This window comes from Hippopotamus amphibius, chromosome 6, assembly GCF_030028045.1.
Source record: "Hippopotamus amphibius kiboko isolate mHipAmp2 chromosome 6, mHipAmp2.hap2, whole genome shotgun sequence".
In the NCBI taxonomy this organism is placed as follows: domain Eukaryota; kingdom Metazoa; phylum Chordata; class Mammalia; order Artiodactyla; family Hippopotamidae; genus Hippopotamus; species Hippopotamus amphibius.
Window position 1 is genome coordinate 103,415,366 of NC_080191.1, and position 23,554 is coordinate 103,438,919.

A 23,554-nucleotide genomic window follows, 5' to 3' on the forward strand; every position below is an offset into this window, starting at 1 on the left:
CCCTCCATCCAGAATTCAGACTCCAGCAAGGTTAAAGAAGCAGAATCTTTTTGATGCCCTAGGATGATGCAGAATATTTTGGGGTCTTGAAATACCTTCTGAATCACCAAGCAGTATTCAGTTGAATCCTGCTTTAGGATTAAAACATTTTACTTCATATGTAAGTTTTTGAAAGTTGGCTCTGTGTGTGTCTTGTAACTGGTAAATCTGTAAGTCAGATTATTTTGTCCTAACCATCTTAAATGAAGGGAATTAAGCTATCATTCTCTCATTATTTGGAAGGGAAGCAATCTCTGATTACATACTTCTCTTGCCCAGAGCTGAGCACTGCTAAACCTGTGTTGTCGTTGCCTCTCCATTTCAGTCTCTGGAGAGCTCTTCACATGTGATTCTGAGGAGGAGTCCACATTTGCTGCTAATAATTCATGGTTCACCATGGGACCCAGCACAGTTATGCTGCTGTTCATTACCTACTAGAACTCTGACAACAGAGAGTGAACTCAGAACACTTTGGTCATTTGTCTTCTTAGTTTTTGACCCTTGTCTCTTTTTTACTGCCATCCCCTTCACTTCTGAGTGTGCCTTCTGTATTTACCAACAACCTCCATCCCATCCCAGGCACATTCTTATCTCCTTTACCAAAAAGCAACGTGCCATACTGCAAATATTGTAGATACAAATGAACTGATTTTAAAATTTATATGGAAGGGCATAGGAACTAGGATAGCAAAAACAGTTTTAAAAGGAAGACTTAAAGTGGGAGGAATCACATTACTCAAATTTAAGATTAAAATAAAGCTACAGTAATCAAAACAGTGTGGTATTGGTGAAGGGATAGATATATAGATCAATGAAACAGATTAAAGAGTTCAGAAATAGACTGACACACATGGCCTTTTGATTTTTGGCCTCTCTCAGTGGAGAAAGGATAACCTTTTAAACTAATAGTGCTGGAATAGTTGTCTGTCCATATGCAAAAAAAAAAAAAAAAAAAAAAAATGGAACATTGCCGTAAATCTCATACTTTATATTCAAAATTAACTCAAAATATATTTTAGGTCTAAGTATAAAACTGAAACTGTAAAGGTTTTAGGAGAAAACATAGGAAATATTCTGAATTTCAGGGTAGGCTGATAGTTCTTAGACATGACACTGAAAGTGAGATCCCTAAAAGGAAAAATTTGTATATTGGTCTTAATCAAAATTAAATTTTTTTTTTCTGCAAAATACACTATAACAGAATTTTTAAAAACAAGCCACAGCCTAGGAGAAAGTATTTGCAAATTAGGTATCCAACAAAGGACTTGTATCCAGAATATATAAAGAACTTGCAAAAGGCAGCAAAAAAAAAAAAAAAAACAACATAATTTTTAAATGGGCAGAGGACTGAATAGACACTTCCCTAAAAAGGATATAAGGATGACAAATAAGCAGTGAAACAATCGTCAGCATCATTCACCATTAGGGAACTGCAGATTAAAACCATATATAGTAGGATACCTCTACAGACCTATTAGAATGGCTAAAATTTAAAATATTGACACTGCCAAGTGCCACCAATGATGTGGAGCACCTGGTACTCTTATGTTGCTTACATTGTCAGCAGGAATGCAGATACTACAGCCATTCTGGGAAATATTTTGGCAGTTTCATATGAAACTAAATATATACTTAGCATAATACCCAGCAGTACCACTCCTAGGTATTCATCCTAGAGAAACAAAAGAATTGTTCATATAAAAACCTGTACATGAATGTTTATAGTGGTTGTGTTCATAATTGTCAAAAACTGGAAACAACTCAAACATCCCTCAGCAGGTGAGTGGATAAATAAACTGTGATGCATTCATATAGTATACAGGCAGACCTTGTTTTACTGTGCCTTACTTTATTGCACTTTGCAGATAATTGTGTTCTTTTACAAATTGAAGGTTTGTGGCAACCCTGCATTGTCAGATGATAGCATTTGTTTTTAACAATAAAGGTTTTCTTTATATGAAGAAATGTTTTTAATTAAAGTATAGTTAATTTACAGTGTTATCAAAGAAATACAAACAGGTGGAGAGACATACCATGTTCTTGGATTGGAAGAATCAACATTGTGAAAATGACTATCCTACCCAAAGCAATTTACAGATTCAGTGCAATCCCTATCAAATTACCAATGGCATTTTTCACAGAAATAGAACAAGAAATCTTACGATTTGTATGGAAACGCAAAAGACCCCGAATAGCCAAAGCAGTCTTGAGAAGGAAGACAGAGTTGGTGGAATCAGGCTTCCTGACTTCAAACTATACTACAAGGCTACAGTGATCAAGACAGTTTGGTACTGGCACAAAAATAGAAATGTAGATCAATGGAACAGAATAGAGAGCCCAGAGGTAAACCCACACACATATGGGCACCTTATCTTTGACAAAGGAGGCATGAATATACAATGGAAAAAAGACAGCCTCTTCAATAAGTGGTGCTGGGAAAATTGGACAGCTACATGTGAAGGACTGAAATTAGAACACTTCCTAACACCATACACAAAAATCAACTCCAAATGGATTAAAGACCTACATGTAAGGCCCGACACTATAAAACTCTTAGAGGAAAACATAGGCAGAACACTCTATGACATCCATCAAAGCAAGATCCTTTTTGACCCACGTCCTAGAATAATGGAAATAAAATAAAAAATAAGCAAATGGGACCTAATGAAACTTAAAAGCTTTTGCACAGCAAAAGAAACCATTAACAAGACAAGAAGACAACCCTCAGAATGGGAGAAAATATTTGCCAATGAAACAACTGACAAAGGATTAATCTCCAAAATATACAAGCAGCTCATGCAGCTTAAAACCAAAAAAGCAAATAACCCAGTCCACAAATGGACGGAACACCTAAATAGACATTTCTCCAAAGAAACATGCAGATGGCTAACAAACACATGAAAAGATGCCCAACATTGCTAATCATTAGAGAAATGCAAGTCAAAGCCACAATGAGGTATCACCTCCCACCAGTCAGAATAGCCATTATCAAAATATCTAGAAACAATAAATGTTGGAGAGGGTATGGAGAAAAGGGAACCCTCCTGCACTGTTGGTGGGAATGTAAATTGGTACAGCCACTATGGAAAACAGTTTGGAGGTTCCTTAAAACACTAAAAATGGAACTACCATATGACCCAGTAATCCCGCTACTGGGCATATACCCAGAGAAAACCATAATCCCAAAAGAAACATGTACTGTAATGTTCATTGCAGCACAATTTACAATAGCCAGGACATGGAAGCAACCTAAATGCCCATCAACAGATGAATGGGTAAAGAAGATGTGGCATATATATACAGTGGAATATTATTCAGCCATAAAAAGAAATGAAATGGAGCTATTTGTAATGAGGTGGATAGACCTAGAGTCGGTCATACAGAGCAAAGTAAGCCAGAAAGAGAAAAACAAATACCATATGCTAACTCATATATGTGGAATCTAAAAAAATGGTACTGATGAACCCAGTGACAGGGCAAGAATAAAAATGCAGATATAGAGAATGGACTTGAGGACACGGGGTTGGGAGGTTGGCAAAGGGGAAGCTGGGACGAAGTCAGAGAGTAGCATAGACATATATCATTACCAAATGTAAAATAGCTAGTGGGAAGTTTTTGTATAACAAAGGGAGATCAACTCGATGATGGGTGATGACTTATGGGAGCAGGATAGGGAGGGTGTGAGGGAGGGGATATGGGGATATATGTATAAATATAGCTGATTCACTTTGGTGTACCTCAAAAACTGGTACAAGAGTATAAAGCAATTATATTACAATAGAGAGCTTAAAAAAATTTATACTTTTGTGTTAGTTTCAGATGTACAGCAAAGTGACTCAGCTATACATATATATTTATATGTATACACACACACACATTTTTTTTTCAGATTCTTTTCCATTATAGGTTATTCCAAGATATTGAATATAGTTTCCCATGCTATATAGTAGGTCCTTGTTGTTTATCTCTCATATATAGTAGTGCATGTATGTTAATCCCAAACTCCTAATTTATCCCTCCCCCTGCTTTCCCCTTTGGTGACCATAAGTTTGTTTTCTTATGTTTGTGAGTCTGTTTTGTAGATAAATTTTATTGTATCATTTTTTTAGATTCCACATATGTGATATCATAATATTTGTCTCTCTCTTACTTCACTTAGTATGATCATCTCTAGGTCCATCCATGTTGCTGCAAATGGCATTATTTCTTTTTTTTTTTTTAATGGCTGAGTAATATTCCATTGTATATATGTGCCACATCTTCCTTATCCATTCATCTGTTGATGGACATTTAGGTTGTTTCCATGTCCTGGCTATTGTAAATAGTGCTGCTACAAACACTGGGGTGCATGTGTCTTTTTGAATTAGAGTTTTCTTTGGATATATGTATGTCCAGGAGTGGGATTGCAGGATCATATGGGAGCTCTATTTGTAGTTTTTTAAGGAACCTCCATACTGTTCTCCATAGCGGCTGCACCACCTTACATTCCCATCAACAGTTTGAAAGGTTCCCTTTCTCCACACCCTCTCCAGCATTTATTATTTGTAGACTTTTCAATGATGGCCATCCTGACTGGTGTGAGGTGATACCTCACTGTAGTTTTGATTTGCATTTCTCTAATAAATAGTGATATTGGGCTTCCCTGGTGGCACAGTGGTTAAGAATCCACCTGCCAATGCAGGGGACATGGGTTTGAACCCTTGGCTGGGAAGATCCCACATGCCACGGAGCAACTAAGCTCGTGCGCCATAACTACTGGGCCTGCGCTCTGGAGCCCATGAGCCACAACTACAGAGCCCATGTGCCATAGCTAGAGCGTGCGCTCTGCAACAAGAGAAAAATAAATAAATAAATAGATAAATAAGTAAATAAGTAAATACAAATAATTAGTGATATTGAGCATCATTTCATGTCCGGTTGGCCATACGTATGTCTTTGGAGAAATGTCTGTTTAGGTCTTTGGCCCATTTTTTGATTGGGTTTTTGGATATTAAGCTGTATGAGCTGTTTTTATATTTTGGAAATTAATCCCTTGTTGGTAGCATCATTTGCAAATATTTTCTCCCAGTCTGTAGGTTGTCTTCTCGTTTTGTTTAGGGTTTCCTTTGTTGTGCAAAAGCTTTTAAGTTTAATTAGGTCCCATTTGTTTATTTGTGTTTTTATTTCCATTACTCTAGGAGATGGATCCAAAAAAATATTGCTGCAATTTATGTCAAAGAGTGTCCTGCCTGTATTTTCGTCTAGGAGTTTTATGGTATCTGGTGTTATATTTAGGTCTTTAATCCATTTTGTTTTTCTCTGTGGTGTTAAAGAGTATTCTGATTTCGTCCTTTTACATGTAGCTGTCCAGTTTTTCCAGTACCACTTAATGAAGAGACTGTCTTTTCTCCATTGTGTATTCTTGCCTCCTTTGTCATAGATTGACCGTAAGCATGTGGGTTTGTTTCTGGGCTTTCTGTCCTGTTCCATTGATCTTTGTGTCTGTTTTTTGTGCCAGTACCATACTGTTTTGATGACTGTAGCTTTGTAGTATAAAGTATTTTTTAATTAAGGTATACACTGTTTTTTTAGCCATGATGCTATTGCACACTTAATAGACTAAAGTATAGTGTAAACATAACTTTTGTATGCACTGGGAAACCAAACAATTGCTGTGACTTGCTTAGTTGCAGTACTCACGTTCTTGCAGTGGTCTGGAACCGAACCTGCAGTATCTCCCAGGTCTGCCTGTATTTGTTATTCAGTAAAAACAGGTCACCTGTTCATGCGCACCACAGCTCAGTTGACTCTCAGGGGTGTTGTGCTGAGTGAAAGATGCCAGTCTCCAAGGTCCTATACTCTGTAACCTCATTTATGCCACAATCTGGAAGACAGAAATATAGTGGTGGAAACGGATCAGTGGTTGGCCGGGGATAGGGTGGGGACGGGTGTGAGCAGAAAGAGGTAGCATAGGGGAGTTTGGGGGGTGGTGGAACTGTTCAATATCTTGATTTTGGTTGTAGCTACACTTTTCTGTGTTTGTTAAAATTCAAAGAACTATGTAACAACAAAAAACCATTACTGTAAGATAATTTAAAAAAAGGATTTCTAACTCTACAGCAGCATAAAAAATATTCTTCTTATGGTTTACATGTCAGGTGGTAACTGTTCAGACACATTTCCAGCTGCTTCCTTTAGCATTTCCATTGTGAAGGTATCCTCTCACTTTTTTACCCTGCGACCTATGAGTCCTTCCTTTGTTTTGGCCTCAGCTACCTCATTCCTTTTTCTCTTTGGATTTTCCCCCATCACTGTCTCCAGGTTGCATCCTGAGTGGTTAACATATGCCCTGGGGGTGGGACCAACAAAGGGTGCATGTGCCCCAAGCTCGGTGTTAACAGGAGTGCAGCCACCCCGCTCCCAGTGCCATGCGCTCTCCAGTTGTTGGCCGCCCACGTAACCTGGCCCTGGTCCTGGTCCATAGCTTCCTGCTTGGTTTCATGGCTCATTGGCATTTCAATGAAGGAACTTATTCTAAGAGGCTAGAAAATCTCCAAGTGGCGTCGCTTGAATGCACATCCTAATTGTAGTGCCTGCTCCACTCTGCCCAGTGGGAGTTGCAAACAGCCTTTATGATGTCAGATTTTTCTTGGAACCATTCTCAGGTGACTGTTTTCCTCCTGCAGATTTGCCTTATGAAGCTATTAGAGTGGACAATAGAGACACGTGAGTGTCTGGGCGGCAGCAGGCTGCTCTGTTGGGACGTGGAATAAAGTGCCATAAACGTCTTCCTCTATTTTCTCTGCTTTGGCTCAAGCTCCTGGCAGGGTAAAGGGTTCTAGACAGCTATTGTGCACTGGGCTCCAGTTGCTGTGGAGAAGTTGTTTATTTCACAAGTGGAAAATCCATACCCAAATTAGATACATTGCCATGTAATTGAAGGTAGCGTCCCTCCACTCTCTTCCTTTTTATACTTTACGGTGCTTTGAGCCTCGTGTTCTTGCTACCGTGGCCGTTTTATTGATCAGCAAAAGATAAAGATGGCTTTTGATTCTTTCCAGATGCTGGCAAATTAGGAGATAGATGTACTGAAGATTATTTTGTCACTAAGGAGACGACTGGCTTCTTGAGTATTATCTTTCCCTGGGGCACATTTTCTTGATAACTTCAGGGTTGAAAATACTCTGGTTTCTAAAAACAATAACCTGAGTCTTCGTTGTCATTGCTAAGCACACTGAAGGTGACCATGGGAGAAGATTATTTCCCTCTCATTTCTTAGTCTCTTTTACTCTTAGATTCTTAGAGATAAAGAGAGACGTGTACAGGCAGGCAGGAAGGGGGAGAGGGGAGAGCAATTAACTCCACTGCCATCATTAGGCAGTGCCTCCACAGATTCCTGTTTCCAAGACTTCAGCATTTTGAAGCACTTTGGTAGCCAGTATAGCGATTCCTAACAGAATAACTTGCTGCTAATTTCTTCTGTCAAAAATGAAAACCCACTTACCATCCTTCATGTAAAAATCTCCTACATATTTAAAATAGTTAAGTTCAGATGTTTTTCCCCCCTCAGAGAAAGGATTTCCATTCATTTAACAGTTCTTGACCAAAAAGGACCTGTTCTGTGAATTCAAATAATTTTCATTTTTTCTTAGATTTTCTCTAAGTTTAGCTGTTTAAGTTGTAGAGCCCCAAATTAAATTCATGTCAAAAGTGCTTACTGCGTACCTGTCAGGCAGGTAAGTGCTCAGGGCTGGTCTTCAGAAAGCGCTGTGAACTGAGGGAGTCCACTCAGTTGATTTGTGTCAGGAATGCTTCTAATATAAACAAATTTCTTTATTCCTAAATTCTGTTTTTTGGTGACGAGGAAGCAGGAAGCAGGTATCCCCCACGTTTTTTATTTTGTGACATCCACATGACCAAAATACCCTCCATGTAGCGCTTGGTGTCAGCAGGGGTTCCCCCACAGTGTCATGCGATGCCCACCACAGCTCTGGGGGACAAGCGGGACACGGGCTGGGACCCATTTTCCAGGTGGGGCAGCAGAGGCTCAGAGGAGTGAAGGAACTTGCTGGATTTCCTAGGGGCTGTGATTAAAATTTAGCCTGCTGACTCCTAGATCAGTGTGTTTTTCTCCGAACTAGGGGTTCTCAACACTGCCGGATCCAGTGCCCCCTTTCATTTGTGAAATGAAATTCAAAGTTAATATAATCAATAAATACATTTTAAAAAATAACGTAATTCTCTAAATATAATACAAAGGAGGAGTAAAGGAAAGTGACCCATAATCAGAGACTGTGTATTTCAGGGTGTGAGTGGTGGGGCGTGTCTAAACTAGGAGGTGGAGTGGGGTGGCTGGTCCTCGGCGTAGGATCATCGTGCATCCACGTCCACAGATGCAGGTGGTGCAGGTGTTGCCTGGCGACAGAAGGACCACGCATGCATGCTGCACAGTGGGATGTGATTCTCCAGAATAGTGAACATGCTTGGTAAAGTTCTGGACACAACAAAGTGCAATCTGCATAGCGGTGACATTCTGGAAAATTCACGCTATGTTAGATCTGCACAAACAATACTTTTGAGTTAGTTTTTTTGTGAAATGAGTTAGGGTCTAGTCTCAGATCTTTGAGGTTTTCACCTGCATGTGTGTACCATGGGTCGTTCGGAAGTCGGTGCAGGGCAGCCCTGTGCATCGCAGCCCAGCTCTCTGACTTAGGAAAGCCCTCATTTGCTGATTTCTGTGCTATAAATACTCCCAGTGGCTGGCATCAAACTACCAGTAGAAACTGGCCCACAAAATTCCTGCAGATTTAACCACCCGCTTAGTAGGAGCCAGCTTTGGGGCACCACTAACTTCATAGGACGTCTGGTGTCTCTGGCCCTGCCCTCCAGATGCCAGTTGGCTTCCCCAAATCATCGTGACATGAAAAAAGTGTCACCACAGATTTCCAGAACACCCCCCTCAGGGGCAGTATCTCCCCCACGGAGAACCAGTGCATTCAGCTCTGATGGCATCTCTGGTGTACGCAATCTCACCCAGTTGTCGCCACTTTGCCTGGGTGAGTGTGAGCAGTCCTCACGCCCTAGGGGGGAACTTCTGGCTGCCTGTTCTGCTCAGGGAGAAGCCGGCAGCCTGAGCAGGACGTGGTGCTGGCCTAAGCCTGTGGAGCAGCCCGGCTGTGCCCTGCTGACCGCCCGCAGGAAGCCTGGGACCCACACACCTCAGCCCTGACGAGCCCAGGGCAGCCCCGTCCCGTCTCTCCGCTCCCAGGCTTTAAGCAGAACACAGAAGTGCGCTCAGAAAAGGCCACTGATGCTGTAGGGCTGTCCCCTGGGCCCAGTGCCTCTTCGCACAACCCAGTTAGGTCGTCACTGACGAAGTTAACAAATGGTGGCAGAATTCCTGAAGCGAGCCTCCGCTTCCCGATGCCAAAGTGGCTGGGCAGCCTGCATCACGAGGGTGGAGGAGCAGACGGCCCGGGTAGCAGACAAGTGGAATCCATTCACAGGGCCCTGCAAAAACTGAGCACAAGCTGTGAAAGTGGCCCTAAAAACGGATCAGGATGTGGGGGTGGATGCACTCAGCTTTCCTGAGGAAGAACATTTGGTTTAACACCTTTGCTACAAAGGATTAAAGGCTCTTTTCTCTCCCCTCTTAGTGTACGCTGGACTCTGAAGTGGCCGTGAGAGTGGGTGGAGAGTTCTGCTTTGACCCTCAGCCTGCAGATGCCTCTAGAAACCTCGTGTTGATTGCAGGAGGAGTGGGAATTAACCCTCTGCTTTCCATCCTGCGGCACGCGGTGGACCTCCACAGAGAACGGGCGAACACAGGACGTGGGTATGAGATTGGAACAATCAGACTGTTCTACAGCGCGAAAAACACCAGCGAGCTCCTATTCAAGGTGAGGGAGGAGTGCGTGGCCCGTGACTTGCTGTGCGCAGACTTGCGTCATGGTGTTAGTGTCTGCGGAACTAACTAAATAATTTCCTTCTTCCTCCCTCCCTCCCTTCCTTCCTTTCTCTGCGTTGGGTCTGTTGGGTCTTGGTTGCTGCGCAAGGCTTTCTCTAGTTGCGGAGAGTGGGGGCTACTCTTTGTCGCAGTGCACAGGCTTCTCATTGCAGTGGCTTCTCTTTTTGTGGAACACTGGCTCTAGGCGCATGGGCTTTAGTATTTGTGGCACCTGGGCTCAGTAGTTGTGGCTCATGGGCTCTAGAGCGCAGGCTCAGTAGTTGTGGGCACGGGCTTATTTGCTCTGCAGCATGTGGGGTCTTCCCAGACCGTGGATTGAACCTGTGTGCCCTGAATTGGCAGGCGGATTCTTAACCACTGCACCACCAGGGAAGTCACAGTGTCACAGAACTTTCTTCTCTCCATTCTGTCTTCCCTGCAACAGTCCAAACCAAAGGCTTGAAAGGCTGAATCACATTCAAATGAGAATTAACCAACACATCCTACCCAGGACAATTTAAAAAGCTAGTGCTGAGGAGGCTCCCAGTGCAGTGATAGGAGAGGGCAGGTCTGAGAGCTTGAATCTGGAGGTGGGTGAGCAGAAGTCAGCGTGGTCCTGGGGTTCCCCAGAGAGTCAAGAGGCCTACGAGTGAGCTCAGGTCGCATAGGAGTAGGTGAGACCCAGCTGGGTACATGAAATCCCCATCGGTTGCATCTGAGGAAACTAAGTCCATTTGATGGGAGAAGGCTTTCACTTTGGATTGCTTTGCAGCTGCAAGGATGAACAAAAGAACAGAAACAGTTAAAAGACACAACTGTGGTCAGTGAAACTGCTGCTTAATTGCCCACGCCTGAGAAAAAGGAAAAAGAAAAAACTCCCGGAGAGTTCTTAATATGCTTGTTAGCATATTCAGATTTCAATTAAAGCCAAACAGCCCTCTGTACTCTGAATGCTCTGGCCTGCTCGGCTGCAAACAGTCTCCCTCTGAGCAGAGCACAAGAGCAGCAGCCGTGTGCAGAATGGCAGTGGGGGTTCGACATCTGGGGGGGGGATGCACATCTGTTTTGATTTTTTAAAATTGTAGTGTGACCAGACATGTTTGACATTCCAGAAGAATATCCTCGATGTAGTAAGTGAATTTCCTGAGAAGATTGCATGCAGTTTGCATGTTACAAAACAGACGACACAAGTCAGTGCAGACCTCAAGCCATACATCACGGGTGAGTCCCCTGAAGATATTTTGACTGTCTCCACGCCATTATTTTGTGGATGTGCCAGTGGGTTGAGTGTAGATGCTTTATTGTTGAGAGTTGCTGGCTGGAAATGTCACTACCTGGGGACCTGAGAGACAATTCATCGTGGAAAAATGAGGAGAGATTAGTTGGATTTACTTATTATATACAGATCTGCTGCCCATATTAAAAATTTATTTTTTGCATTTTTTAGGGGACCTCTGCGTCATCCCCATAGTATGCGTACAAAGAATGTATACTCCGGCTTTGATGGAATCAGTTCCATTTGCCATTAATAGTAATTTAAATTTCTCGTGGTTTCCCCTCCCTGGAAGGAGTTCTCACAAAGCAGTTTATTTACTTTGCTGAAGGCAGCTTTGAATCTTTCCCAGAGATCAGTACCCCCCCGGCCCTGCGTGGGGGGTGCGTTATGATCAGCTGCCCTTGCTGCTGGCTGTGGGTTCAGGAAACCCGGAGATGCACTCTCGGCGTGGGTCCGGCCGGACGCCTGCAGGAGCGGCATGTGGATGGCTCAGGACGCGAGCCGCTGGGCTCGGTTATTGAAAATAAACACTGTGGCCAAGTTGTGGTTGGTCCTTCCTCTTTTCAGTACAAACACCTGGCCTAAACTTGGTGTTTATTCTGTGTTTCGGTAGAAGGAAGAATAACGGAGAAGGAGATAAGAGATCATATTTCGAAAGAGACCTTGTTCTACATTTGTGGCCCACCTCCCATGACAGACTTCTTCTCCAAGGAGCTGGAGAGCAGCCATGTTCCCAAAGAGCACATCTGCTTTGAGAAGTGGTGGTAGGGGCAGGTGGAGGTGGAGAATGGGGGGTGGAGGTCTGCTAGGACAGGAACAGACAGTGCGCCCTGTGATTGGTGGCCGGAAGAAGTTACCTCCACCCAGTCTAATTATTTAAGGCTGTGAACTCAGTGACCAGTTGTGGAGAAAGAAGAAAAATCAGCCAACAGACTTACATGATAAACTTTTTGCAGAAACTTCATTAATTAAACTTTTTTACTATGTTGACTTTCGTTTGTGAATAACTATTTGATTATCTCATGATGTACCTCAAAATGGTCAATACAGATTTTCTTTCCCCTTAAGGGAAAAAAAAGACATACACTTACTTCAGTCATGAAAATACGGTTTTCTGTGTGAAATATAGGCTGTCTTTAAATTATTAACAGCAACCTAATATTGAATAAACTTAAATGTCATTTTACTTGAAATGCTGTATGTTTAATGTCTTAGTTTACCTTACTGTGGTCTGCAGCCTTGCTTCTGCAGCAGGTGGGTTGGGAGATGGAAAAGTGTTAGGGAACCTGCTTTAGGGAGCTGTGTCCAGCATGTTTGCCTCCTGTTAATGAACACCCTAAGTGTGTGTCCTGATTGTTAGTTTCTTCTCAGATGAAGCCTTTTCTGGGGTCTGTGTGTTGGCCGCCTGCCTCAACGCTGCATGTGGGGGGCGGCTTCTTGTTTGGGACCAAGGCGAGGATGCCTGCCGTGTTCCCTGTTGAACCTGCCTTCAGTGGCTGGGCCGGCTGCCTGTAGAAATGTGCTCAGGATTGATTAGGGGGTACAGAGCCGGTCCCAAATCCTGCTCCTCGGCCTTTTTTTCCCACTCTTTTGCCAGGGTTCTTCCTGTCACAGCAGCTTCTCACATGCCTGTTGAGTGACTGAAAGAAAGCAACTACCGTTTAGCCCCTTGCTAAGCCTGGGGTTAGGAGGTGGTCCCCAGGATGGGTGGAGAGAGTGGAGAGCATTGTCCGTCCCAAGGCTGCGCTGGTGGAACTGCTAGAAAGCAGACTGTACTTCTCATCTTTGTTTAGAGTTTTAAAAATCTGAAAGAAGTCCCCAGGTTAAGGCCAGGCCCTCCTTTCTGTGACAAGCAGTCTTTTCTTTTTATAAATTTATTTATTTTTATTTACTGGCTGCACTGTTGTTATGTGCAGGTTTTGTGTAGTTGTGGCGAGTGGGGGCTACTCTCCGTTGCTGTGCACAGGCTTCTCATTGTGGTGGCTTCTCTTGTTGCAGAGCATGGGCTCTAGGTGCACGGGCTTCAGTAGTTGCGGAGCATGGGACATTAGTTGTGGCTTGCAGGCTCTAGATCACAGGCTCAGTAGCTGTGGTGCACGGGCTTAGTTGCTCTGTGGCATGTGAGATCTTCCCAGACCAGGGCTCGAACCCGTGTCCCCTGCATTGGCAGGCGGATTCTTAACCATTGTGCAACCAGGGAAGCCCTGTGACAAACAGTCTTGAATCATGGCCGCTTTCCTGGAGAGCCCCGTGGGGTAAGGGGCATCTGGGAAGAAGGGCAGACCAGAGCTGGAGGTGCAGGGGCCCGTGGAGAGGATTCTGCTCTCCGGCCAATGAGAGAGGGCAGGTGGCCCTTTCTCCTCCCTGGGGCGGCCGGTCTCACGGGGATGATGGAGCTTAAACGCATCACTGATTGATGGAGCGTGGTGATGGCTGGCATCACCTGTCTAGCCTCTGCCCTGTTTTGAATTTTGTTAAGTCTTAAGCTGGGGTCATTCATCAACTAGTTCAGTCACAGCTTTGAATTCAGCAGGAAGAAAGGGGGGCCCTGGACGTGACGGGAGTATCAGAGTCTGTTCAGGGCAGTGCTTGGGAGGGGAATGTGAGGAGCTCTGGCCTCCATAAGGAGCCCTGAGTCACCAGTTGGCCCCCGTGTCCAGGCCGAGGGCTGGGCTTGACAGCTGAGTGCTCAGGAGGCAGGGGAGCAGAGCATGGTGAGATTCAGGGGTGTGGAAGCCCTAAGGGGCTCTTCTGCCCACTGGCAAAGGCAGCTGGCAGGGAGCAGACCCCCAGGTGCAGGGAGAGAGGCCTTTCTGTGTTGGTAGCCAGGGCAGCTGGCAGGGGGAGCATCTTCAGTGCAGCATGGGACAGGGGCCTGTGTGCCTGCCACCGTCATAGAGCGAGGGCCACCTGTCCTGGAGCTCCCAGCTCTGCCCGCCCCCCTGCCAGCCACTCACTGTTGCCATCTGTAAACTGCCAAGGGGCCAGACTGTGGCCTTTGCACGGACCGTGGCTCCTTCCAGCTCTGTCCTTTCTGGTGCTGAACGCTGAACGGCGAAGAATGTCCTTTTGCCCTTGCTTGCCACGCCCGTCAGGATCTCTGTGATCCTCAGACTGAGATAAGTCCAGCCAGGGTGGCTTGGAATTTAGTGTGGTGGCTGAGGATGTCAGCTGGAGAGAGCCACTGAGCCAGACTGCTCGGGTGCCCACCTCAGCTCTGCCACGTACTGGGTAGATGACCGGGAGCACGTCACTGACCTGCGTGATGCCTCAGTCTGTAGTTACGCACACGTGGACATGTACTTACACCTGCGTGTGAAATGGAGGGGATAATACCACCTCCCTCGTAGGGCAGCTGTGGGGATTAAAGGTGATGACACATACGACGTGCTCGGCAGAACAGTGCGTGAGCGTGACCGTGTTGTCACTTTGCTTTTCCTCGTCCTGTTCAGAGAGGATGTAAGAGGCTGGGTGGTGCAGGTTAGTCCACCTGCCTGTGATCTGCGCGCGGGTAGGGCTCTGTCTCGTTCAGCATGCGCCTTGGCACATGATAGATGCTCAGTTGATGCTTACGTGGGTGAAAGGGCCTGCCCAGAGCTGATGGGCTGTTAAAGGCATTCTTACGGATCCTCTGGCCTTATTATGAGTTTGTGAAAGGATGTTTCTTCTCAGGACATGAGATGCTTTCAAAGTCTACTCAGAAGATAGGTTAAGCTGATGTGTGAGTCTTTCTGAAATCTTGTGTTCATATGAGCGCTAACGCTCACCAGAAAATAGATCAAATACCTGGTCTTTCGCAAATAGTCTGCCATTGAAGGGGCTTTCTCTGAGGCACAGGGCACTTCCTCACCCACAGGGTGTCTACAGGTGGACGTGGAATCTGAGATGAGGATGTTCTCTGGGACCCCGGTTCTGGTTAGTAGCCTCTACCCTGAAGAAAAAAAAAAATCTTGCAGTGAAAAATTTCAAAGAAACACCAAAGTAGAGAAGACAGTAAAATGAACTTACACATCCATCACCCAGCTTCATTCATTGCCAGAGTTCTGCTGTCTGTTTTTGTCTGCCCTCAACTTCGTTGTGTTTTGTTGTTTGAGGAATGTATTGAAGCAAATGCTAGAAATCATATCATATCACCTGTAAATTCGTGCGTATATAACAGCCCTATCACCTCAACCTGACCACAATGCCAATATCATACTCAGCACAAGAACAAGGAACCCTTACTACCATCTAAGACCTTCCTGTGTTGTTTCCCCACCACTGCCTCAAAGTCCACCTATTGCAATTTGCTTGATACGTCCTTTGAGCTTTTTACAGTCCACAGTCCCCTCTCCCCACCCCACACACATAACCGTAGACAATGTTGAAGAAACTGGGTCATTTGTCCTGTAGACTCTCCCACATTGTAAACCCAGCCTCCTGTATCCTCACGGTGTCATTGAACATGACCCTGTGTCCTCTCTGTGTCACATAAACCACTAAGTAGATCCAAAGCTTGTTTAGATTCAGATTCAAGTTTTTTTTCTTTTGCAAGACTACATCGTAAGTGGTGTTATATATTTCTGTTGCATCTCAAGGAGGCACCTAATGTCTGTCCCACTTTTAGTGTTTTTAAGACTGATCAGTGGATTCAGCTTTTGTCAGCGTGATCCCCCCATTAAAAGTTCTCTGTCAGCCTTTCACCTAATGATCTTGGTAGCTGCAGGTCACTGTCCTTACCTACTATTTCATTAAGGATTAATTGCCCAGCTCAATCATTTTTCCTGCATTTATTACCTGTGACTCTTCTAAAAAGAACTTTCCCTCATTGACTTTGCCCTGAATGAGTTGGAGACAGGATCAGCACTTGATTCTTTCCCTTTATTTATCGATTAGCCTGTTAGCTGGTGTCTGAGCAACCTCGGAAGATGGAAGATGACCAGTGAGATTTTTTTTTAAGTATCACTGTGAACTCTTGGCTTTTTGTACACTTGATCATCTGCATCCATTGTGGTGAGATTTTCGACCCTCAGCTTATTTGGGGATGTCCTGGCTGTGTTAGTGGCCTACACCGAGTCTGGGGGATGGGGGGGTTGATGAGGTTTGGGGCTGAGTTGCAAGAAGTGCTCCAATAAACAGGAAAGAGTGAAAGGAGATGAGCGTGGTGTCAGAAACCCACGTGAAGGAAGTGTTTGAAGCAGGATGGACTGGTCAGCGATGTCATGCTTGGTGTAACAGGAGAGCAGTTCTGAGGAGCAGCCATTGATGTAGCCACCGGAAGGTCACTGGTGATCGTGACAAGAGGGACATTAAGAGTGAAACACTGGAGTGGGTTTGGGACAGCTGGGAGTAAAGAAATTGTAGTGAGGGAGTATAAATCGTAGTTTCAAAGAATTTTACCATAAAGGGAAGGAAAAAGATGGGAAGGTAGCTGGAAAGGGAAATGGGGTCAAGAGGACGCTATTTTTTTAACTAATTTAAAAAAAAACTTACTGAAGTGTCGTTAATTTACAATGCAGGCTTCCTGGCCTGGGAGCCCAGCAGGCCTCCCGGCCAGCTGGTCAAGGGAAACCTAGACGCGCACCCCCCTGATCCTCCGAGACCCTGAGAGTCCCTCCGTAACCGAAGGTGGGGTCGGCAGCTCACCCCTCAAAAGCTGATAAAGAGGCCAGGCGGGTGGAAAGGAAAGTCTGCTTTATTGTGGATGCCAGCAGCCGGCGGCGGGGGTGTGGGGACAGGCACCCATCCAGAGGCTGACTCCCCCCATGACAGTCAGGGGGCAGGAGCTTTACAGGTGAGGGAGGGGGCTCCGTGCAGAAGCAGCACAGGCAGCTCCGACAGGCATCTTGAAATGGGTCATCGGTGGTCTGACCAGCGCCATCATGATTGTTTTAGGTGCAGTGAGTCTGCAGGTCCAGGGTCGTTGTGTTTCCATTTCTTTGAGGCCGGTTCTGGGAATGGTGGCAGCTCATGTCACGGCTACAGTCTGGTTACCATGTCGTTAACGTCTTCCACCTGGTGGGGGTTTCAGTATCTACAAGACAGCCCACAGGACGTGGCTCAGAATATTATCTGTAGCTCTTGAGGGGGAGCTAAAGGCCCTTGACTATGCTTAGGGACTAAATTATTACTTGGTCTCCTTTGACTGTTTTCCTTTGTTTCTGCATTTTTTCACTTCTCTGATTGAACTTATTCTTTGGCTAAAGTTTCTCCACAGATAAAGGGCAGGCTGAGGACGGGGGGGCAGGGAGGTGAGCAAGGACCGTAGGGTCCTGCTCCGTTCACCTCCAGGTGGGAATCTCCCCCCTCCCCCAGCCACCCCTCAGGGGTGCTGGTCCTGTCCGGCCTCCACGTCTCCTCCCCACTGACTCCCCACACGTCCTACCCGGTGGCTTAGGGGTTCTTCCCATCTCCTTGGGCCTCGCGGTCCCCCACGAGCGTCAGGCCACTGGCCTAGCTGTGGGGAGACGCACACTCTGCATCCTCCCATGTGGCCGTCTTGACCTCCCCCCGCCGCACCCCTCGGCCCAGCAAGCTTGCGAAACTGTTTTTATGATTGAAAGTGGAAACGGTTTGGGGGAAAATGTTGTTTTGCAACTCTGTCTGGTTGAAAGAGAGATGTAGGACGTGGCTGACCGGATGAGTCATTGGAGTGATGAGGAGGTGGGAGGGGCAGTGGGGAAGGTTGTACCCACTCTGGCAGCAGTGCTCAGGAGAGTTGTGACTGTGGGATGCAGAGCTGCAAGTAGGTACACGTGCGTGTGCGGGTACCAGTGTGTGGGCATGTGTGCTGTCATGGGCCTCCGCCTGAGATGGTTTTTTTTTTTTTTTTAACTTTCTGAATGGAAAACAGCAATTTCCTTCATTCCTAGGTATTACAGATGATCATATCCTGATAATTCAACCCGAGAGCTGTTATTTCATTTTATTTTAAATGAAACTCAAAGAAGTATCCTGCTCTCATCTTAGAGAAGCAGTGAGATGTCTTGTCTTTAATATTACTCTTTCCTAATATGCACATATGCAGCCAGCATGGTGATGACATTTAAAGATACCTCCTGACCCACCATCAAATCAAGGCGTGCATTTAAAAGGCTCTGCTCAGATGTGGATGGACCTAGAGACTGTCATACAGAGTGAAGTGAGTCAGAAAGAGAAAAACAAATATCGTATATTAACACATATATGTGGACTATAGAAAAATGGTACAAATCAGCCAGTTTGCAAGGCAGAAATAGAGACACAGATGTAGAGAACAAACATATAGACACCAAGTGGGGAAAGCGGGGAGGGTTGGGGGGGAATGAATTGGGAGATTGGGATACCAAATTGTACACTCTAAATATATGCAGTTTATTGTCTGTTAACTGTATCTCAATAAAAGTTCTTAAAAAAAAAATGCTCTGCTCAGGAACCCAGACTGCCTTGGATGTTGAGCTCTTACAAACCCTGCAGGGGCCCGTTAGCTGAAGCTGGTCTCTTCCATCTCATCCCCATGTTCCATTTCGCTGTGCTCGAGTATACCAAGATTCTGTCCATTTCTTTGTTCCTTTTAAATTACCTGATCAATAACTGTAAAAAATCAAATAATATAAAGGTATGTAAACTAAAGTGCTGAAGTTCTCCTCCTGCCCCCTGTGCCACTCCCTTACCTAGAATGAACTGTGCAGAAAGCTTGCTGGGCATCCTTGTAGGCAGTTTACGGTGTATTAACATGGAATACATAAGAAATATGTGTGCTTGTGGATTTCGTTCTTTTAACACACTCCAAATTATGGAAATATATCAGAGTGTACTTTGCCATCTCTCTATGACCGACATATAGATTGTTCCCAGTTTGGGGCTGTTACAGTTGGCAGTGAACACACTTGTTCATATGGATTTTGTGCATATAATCCTGTACAATTGCTTGAATTGTCATTTCTGGATCAAAAATTGGCTGGTATTGTCAAGCTGCTTTATAAAATGCCTAATCGATTCATAGTCTAATGGAGTATGAAAGTACCTGTTTCCCCGCCTCCCGGCTAATACTAGATATTCTAAATCTTTAAATTGTTTTTCATAGTCAGTTGGGTGAAAGTTGTTTTTTGTTTGTTTTTAAACTTATTTCTTGATTGCTTTCTAGCAATTTTTTTTTCCTTAAGTGTTTTAGCCATTTCTCTTTCTTCTTTGGAGAATGGTGTGTTCACATTTTTCTGTCCATCTTGATATCTGATTTGTAACTCCTTATAGAATAAATGCTTATCCTTTGTTACATGTATTGCAGTTATTTTCCCCAGTCTATTATTTGTCCCTGAATTCTGTTTTTCATAATATATACCAGAATTTTAAGTTCATATATAATCAAATATCAGTCTTTTCCCTTGGTTTTTATGCATATACTTTCTTCTGATACTTTTGCAGGTCTTTCATCCACTGGGAATTCATTTTGTGCTGGATGAGGGATGGGTCTGACTTTTCCCATGTGGCTCTCCAGTTGCTCGGCACCGTTTATCATCTGTTCCACACTTTCCCACATGATTTGAAATGCCTCCTTTATCACAGACTAAAGTCCCCTCACTACTCTGTTTCCTAAGTCTGCTAATTTGTTCCTGCTCTGAAATCACACTGTTTTCATTACTCTAGCTTTCTAGTATATTCCATGTTTTCTTTACCGCATCTTTTTTATCTTCAAGTTATTTAAACACAAATAGGTCTTATCCATAGCGATATAACTTCACGTTTATAGGTAAAGTTACAAAGGGGAAGTGATGGGGAATAGAAACCCTGGGGTTACCCTGAATTGTATGGTGGTCTGGATTTTGGTGGGAGCTCCAATATCAACTGAACACTACAGGATTACTTGGAATTTGACAAGTAGTTTGTTTTGTCTCAGGAAATTACAGCGTTTCTGTGAAGTAGGCAGTGTGAACGATGCTGTCGCATTTACCTACAAGGAAAGTGAGGGACAGTGGTTAGATAGCTTGCCCAGGTATACCTGGCTGGGAGTGACAAGGCCAGACATATGGGACTTGGGCTTGTTCCCCAATCCTCCTCACTGCTGAAGGGTGGTGGGCTCTCCTCCACCCATCTTTTGAGAGAGACTCAGTTAACTAGGACACCCCATCACCAGAGCAGTGCAGCGGGTGAGATTTTTCAATCCCGCTAGGCCTCTGTGTTGTTAGGAGCCTTGAGAGAAGAAACACAGAATGAGAGTGTGGCTGGCTGTGTGGTCTGATGGGCAGAACATGGCGCCCGGCACCCAGAGACCGTGTTTCCACCTCTCTCCGTAACCTGCTCTCCTCATCTGTCAAGTAGGTAAGGACGGTGCAACTTAAATCCCTTCCAGCTTTACCATCCTACAATTTTGTGATGGAAAACGGGCCTTAGGGATCAAGGAGAGTTGAGGCTGGCCGTTCCGATGAGCGATGACCAAGGAACGTCTCACCTGTCTTCAGGTATTTGATTAATAGTTGCAGTGACTGTCATTTGCATCCCCAGTGTTGACAGAATAAGAAGAAATTGCCTTGGACTGAAGCAAGGGAGAAGTTTGGTTTGATGTAGAGGACTTTTGCACTCTACTGCTGATTAAATTCTGGAGCTGGGGCTCTAGAGAAATGGTGGAATCACCATTAATAAGAGAGAAAACTGACAACATTGCCTACTGGGGCTCCAGGTGGGCTGGACGGAGACAGGGGCTGAATTGATAGTTCCCCAGATTCAAGAAAGGGAACTTTTTTAGACAGTTAGCAGCTTAGGCATTTTGCGAATCCAGAAACTGGCAAGCTTGCTGGTTGTCCTTCATTCCAAGAAGATTTTCTTGTTCTTTTCACTCAAAAATCAACACAATAGATGGTACCCAGCACTGAAGGTTCACAGAACAGAGGTCCATTATAAGAAGCGTTTTAATACTCACCCTGATCAGTGAAGTCTATTTCTTACCATCATCGAGCCTTTATATTATTCTCAGAGGCAGCAGAAAGACCCAAAGCCATATTGGGGCTGATGACTAGTAAGCAACACATTTCAATACAGAACTATAGATTTTACTGCATTAGTTATAGGGTGGAAAGCTCTTCTTTCACCAGCCAACCTACACGGGTCTGCGTTTTTGAACCATCTTTGGATTGAGTGGGTCCCTGTACCCTGTTTCTAGGTCACAGTTGCCACCTGTGGCTGCAGCTGCCCGGCCGCATCATTAGAATCGTTTGGGGGCAGAACTTAGGCTCTGCCTGCAGACCCAGGATAAACAGTTCCTGATGTGCAACCGCACGCCTCCCCCGTAGTGTCTCCCCCACCAGCTGCTCTGGTTCCCAGCACGTCCTCTCTCCCCAAATTAGAGACATGTTCTCTGGGTCCTAAGGAAAGGGTCAAGATTTACGTGTTAGTGACTCTGTAGAATAATGTTCAATTAGTGGTTCAAATCCTGAAAACAAATCCATGAGAGAGGTTCTAGGAAAGTCCTTAGCAAGGGCAGGACCACCAGAGTGTTATTTACTCTGCGGAAGTGCCTTTGACAGGGACAGTACTCATTTGTTTCCGGTGTGACTGGTAGTTTCAGCACCGCTTCATTCTCCAATCAATTGCCTTATCTTCCGAGCCCACCGTCAGATGCCTCCTCCTCATCACTCACATTTGTGTAGCACCTGCTGTGTGCCAGCCATTCTCTAAGTGCTTTGCATGCATGCAGTTAATTCTCAGAGCTATCAGTGTGTCACACAGGGGTAAGTAACTTGCCCAAGGCCTCACGCCTGGGAAGTGGTGGGGTCAGGCTTCTAGCCAGCAGCCTGGCCCCAGCAGTCTGGCCCCAGCATCCATGCCTTTAACCACCAGGCACGCTGCCTTCCTGGGGACCATGCACCCAACCTCACCCTTCAGGTCTCAGCCTCAATGCTGACCTCGTCCATAAAGCCTTCCCCAGCCAGCTGAATGCCACCTCCCTCCCCCCACCCATCCCATCCCTGCCTTCATTGTCCCCCAAGCTTCTCTACGGCCCATGTTAGCACAGTCACCACTCCTGTGCAGCTGCTCGGTGTCTGCTGTGAGCTCCAGGGGAGCCGGGATTGGCGCTTTCTGACCCAGCACTGTGGGTGGGAGTTAAAGCTGCAGGTCTGGAGAGTGAGTGATCAGACCCCTCATGCCCACTGAACAAATGCACGGGGGCTTGTTTTGTGGGGCTGGGGAAGCCAGCACCTGCTGGGTGCAGGGCCAGTGAGCTGTGGCCCATTAGCTTTGGTCTGGCCACAGAAGTGATGCTTGGCAACAGGAACCTGTGGGGAACACTGCCTTCCATACTCCTCTGGCGACAGCCACCTCAAAAACCCAGTCAGAGGTTTGCTGGGTCCTGTCCTTGGATCTGACGGGATGCCATCACTCTGGGGGGCGGGTATGAGAAACCCGGGCTCCCCTGGAAGGCTGCCCTGCGCTGCCAGCACCTCCAGCAGGGCTGCAGGAAGCAGGAGTCATGACCAGTTGCTTCCAGGCTGCCTGTGCCCCAGGCTCCCTCCCTCCCTCCCTCCCCAGACCTCACGATGTCATCTTTGTTCCCCACTGCTGCTCTCCGGCTGCTCAGGTGAGCCCAGCAGGACAGTCCCAGGGCCAGCACGGCCCTGCACCAGGCTGAGTGGTGAGCTTCACGTCGGTGTATTCCTACTACTAATAGCCCACTGCTCACTTTGAGAGCTTGTCCTAAACTGGTATGATTTGTGGTTTAGAATGGGCCGTGATTAATATGTTTAGATTACTGACAAAACATGCTTCATAAGAAATGAATTAGAATGTCTCCTTCTAATGTTTTCTTGAAGCCAGTCCTATTAAGCATAACTCTAAAATATGATACAGTGAGAGGTTTGAAAAAATTCAGACAAGGATTGGACTGATGTTCACTGTTTTGTTACTTATAAACCACTAACAAATACATTAAGGCTATAAACATCATTACAGTGTTTCTGTTAGGATGGGCTCTGCTATGTTTCGTAACAGCCCACCGGGCTGCACAGTGGTGGCAGCAGCGCCTATGACAGTTACTCGGGTCCTCACCTCCGTAACCTGATCATCTCTCAGAACATCCTGTTCCTTCGAGACCCACCGTGACAGCTGCAGCCCCATGCGCAAGCCTCACGCCAAACCCTGCAAGTCTTTACAACTTTAACAGGTCACCGGGGCCTTATCAGTGCTAACGATGACCTTTTTCCCTGTTGGCAACCACAGCGAAGTAGAATTTCCTTCAGGAATCCTCACACTTAAAAGGCACATGCAGAATATAGGGATTGGGATTTGGGGGGCTTATTTATTTTTTGTAAAAATCATTTCATTTCATAAGGAACAAGCTGTAATTTGAGTGTCCTGTGGCCGTG

At 45.4% G+C, this 23,554-nt stretch overlaps 1 protein-coding gene across 6 annotated transcripts in view; it reads left to right on the forward strand.

Moving 5' to 3' along the window:
• The window catches only part of OXNAD1 (oxidoreductase NAD binding domain containing 1), a 50,691-nt gene extending 38,258 nt beyond the window's left edge, over positions 1–12,433 (forward strand). For 3 of the 6 annotated variants that reach the window (XM_057737871.1, XM_057737873.1, XM_057737872.1), the window contains 3 exons: positions 9,675–9,917; positions 11,050–11,185; positions 11,854–12,433. In XM_057737871.1, coding sequence (XP_057593854.1) covers positions 9,675–9,917; positions 11,050–11,185; positions 11,854–12,008 — 534 coding nt within the window. In that variant the 3' untranslated portion in view covers positions 12,009–12,433. Of the gene's footprint in view, positions 1–9,674; positions 9,918–10,073; positions 11,724–11,853 lie in introns of those variants that run through there. The other 3 variants (XM_057737874.1, XM_057737876.1, XM_057737875.1) reach the window with 2 other exon arrangements.
• The last annotated feature ends 11,121 nt before the right edge of the window (positions 12,434–23,554 follow it).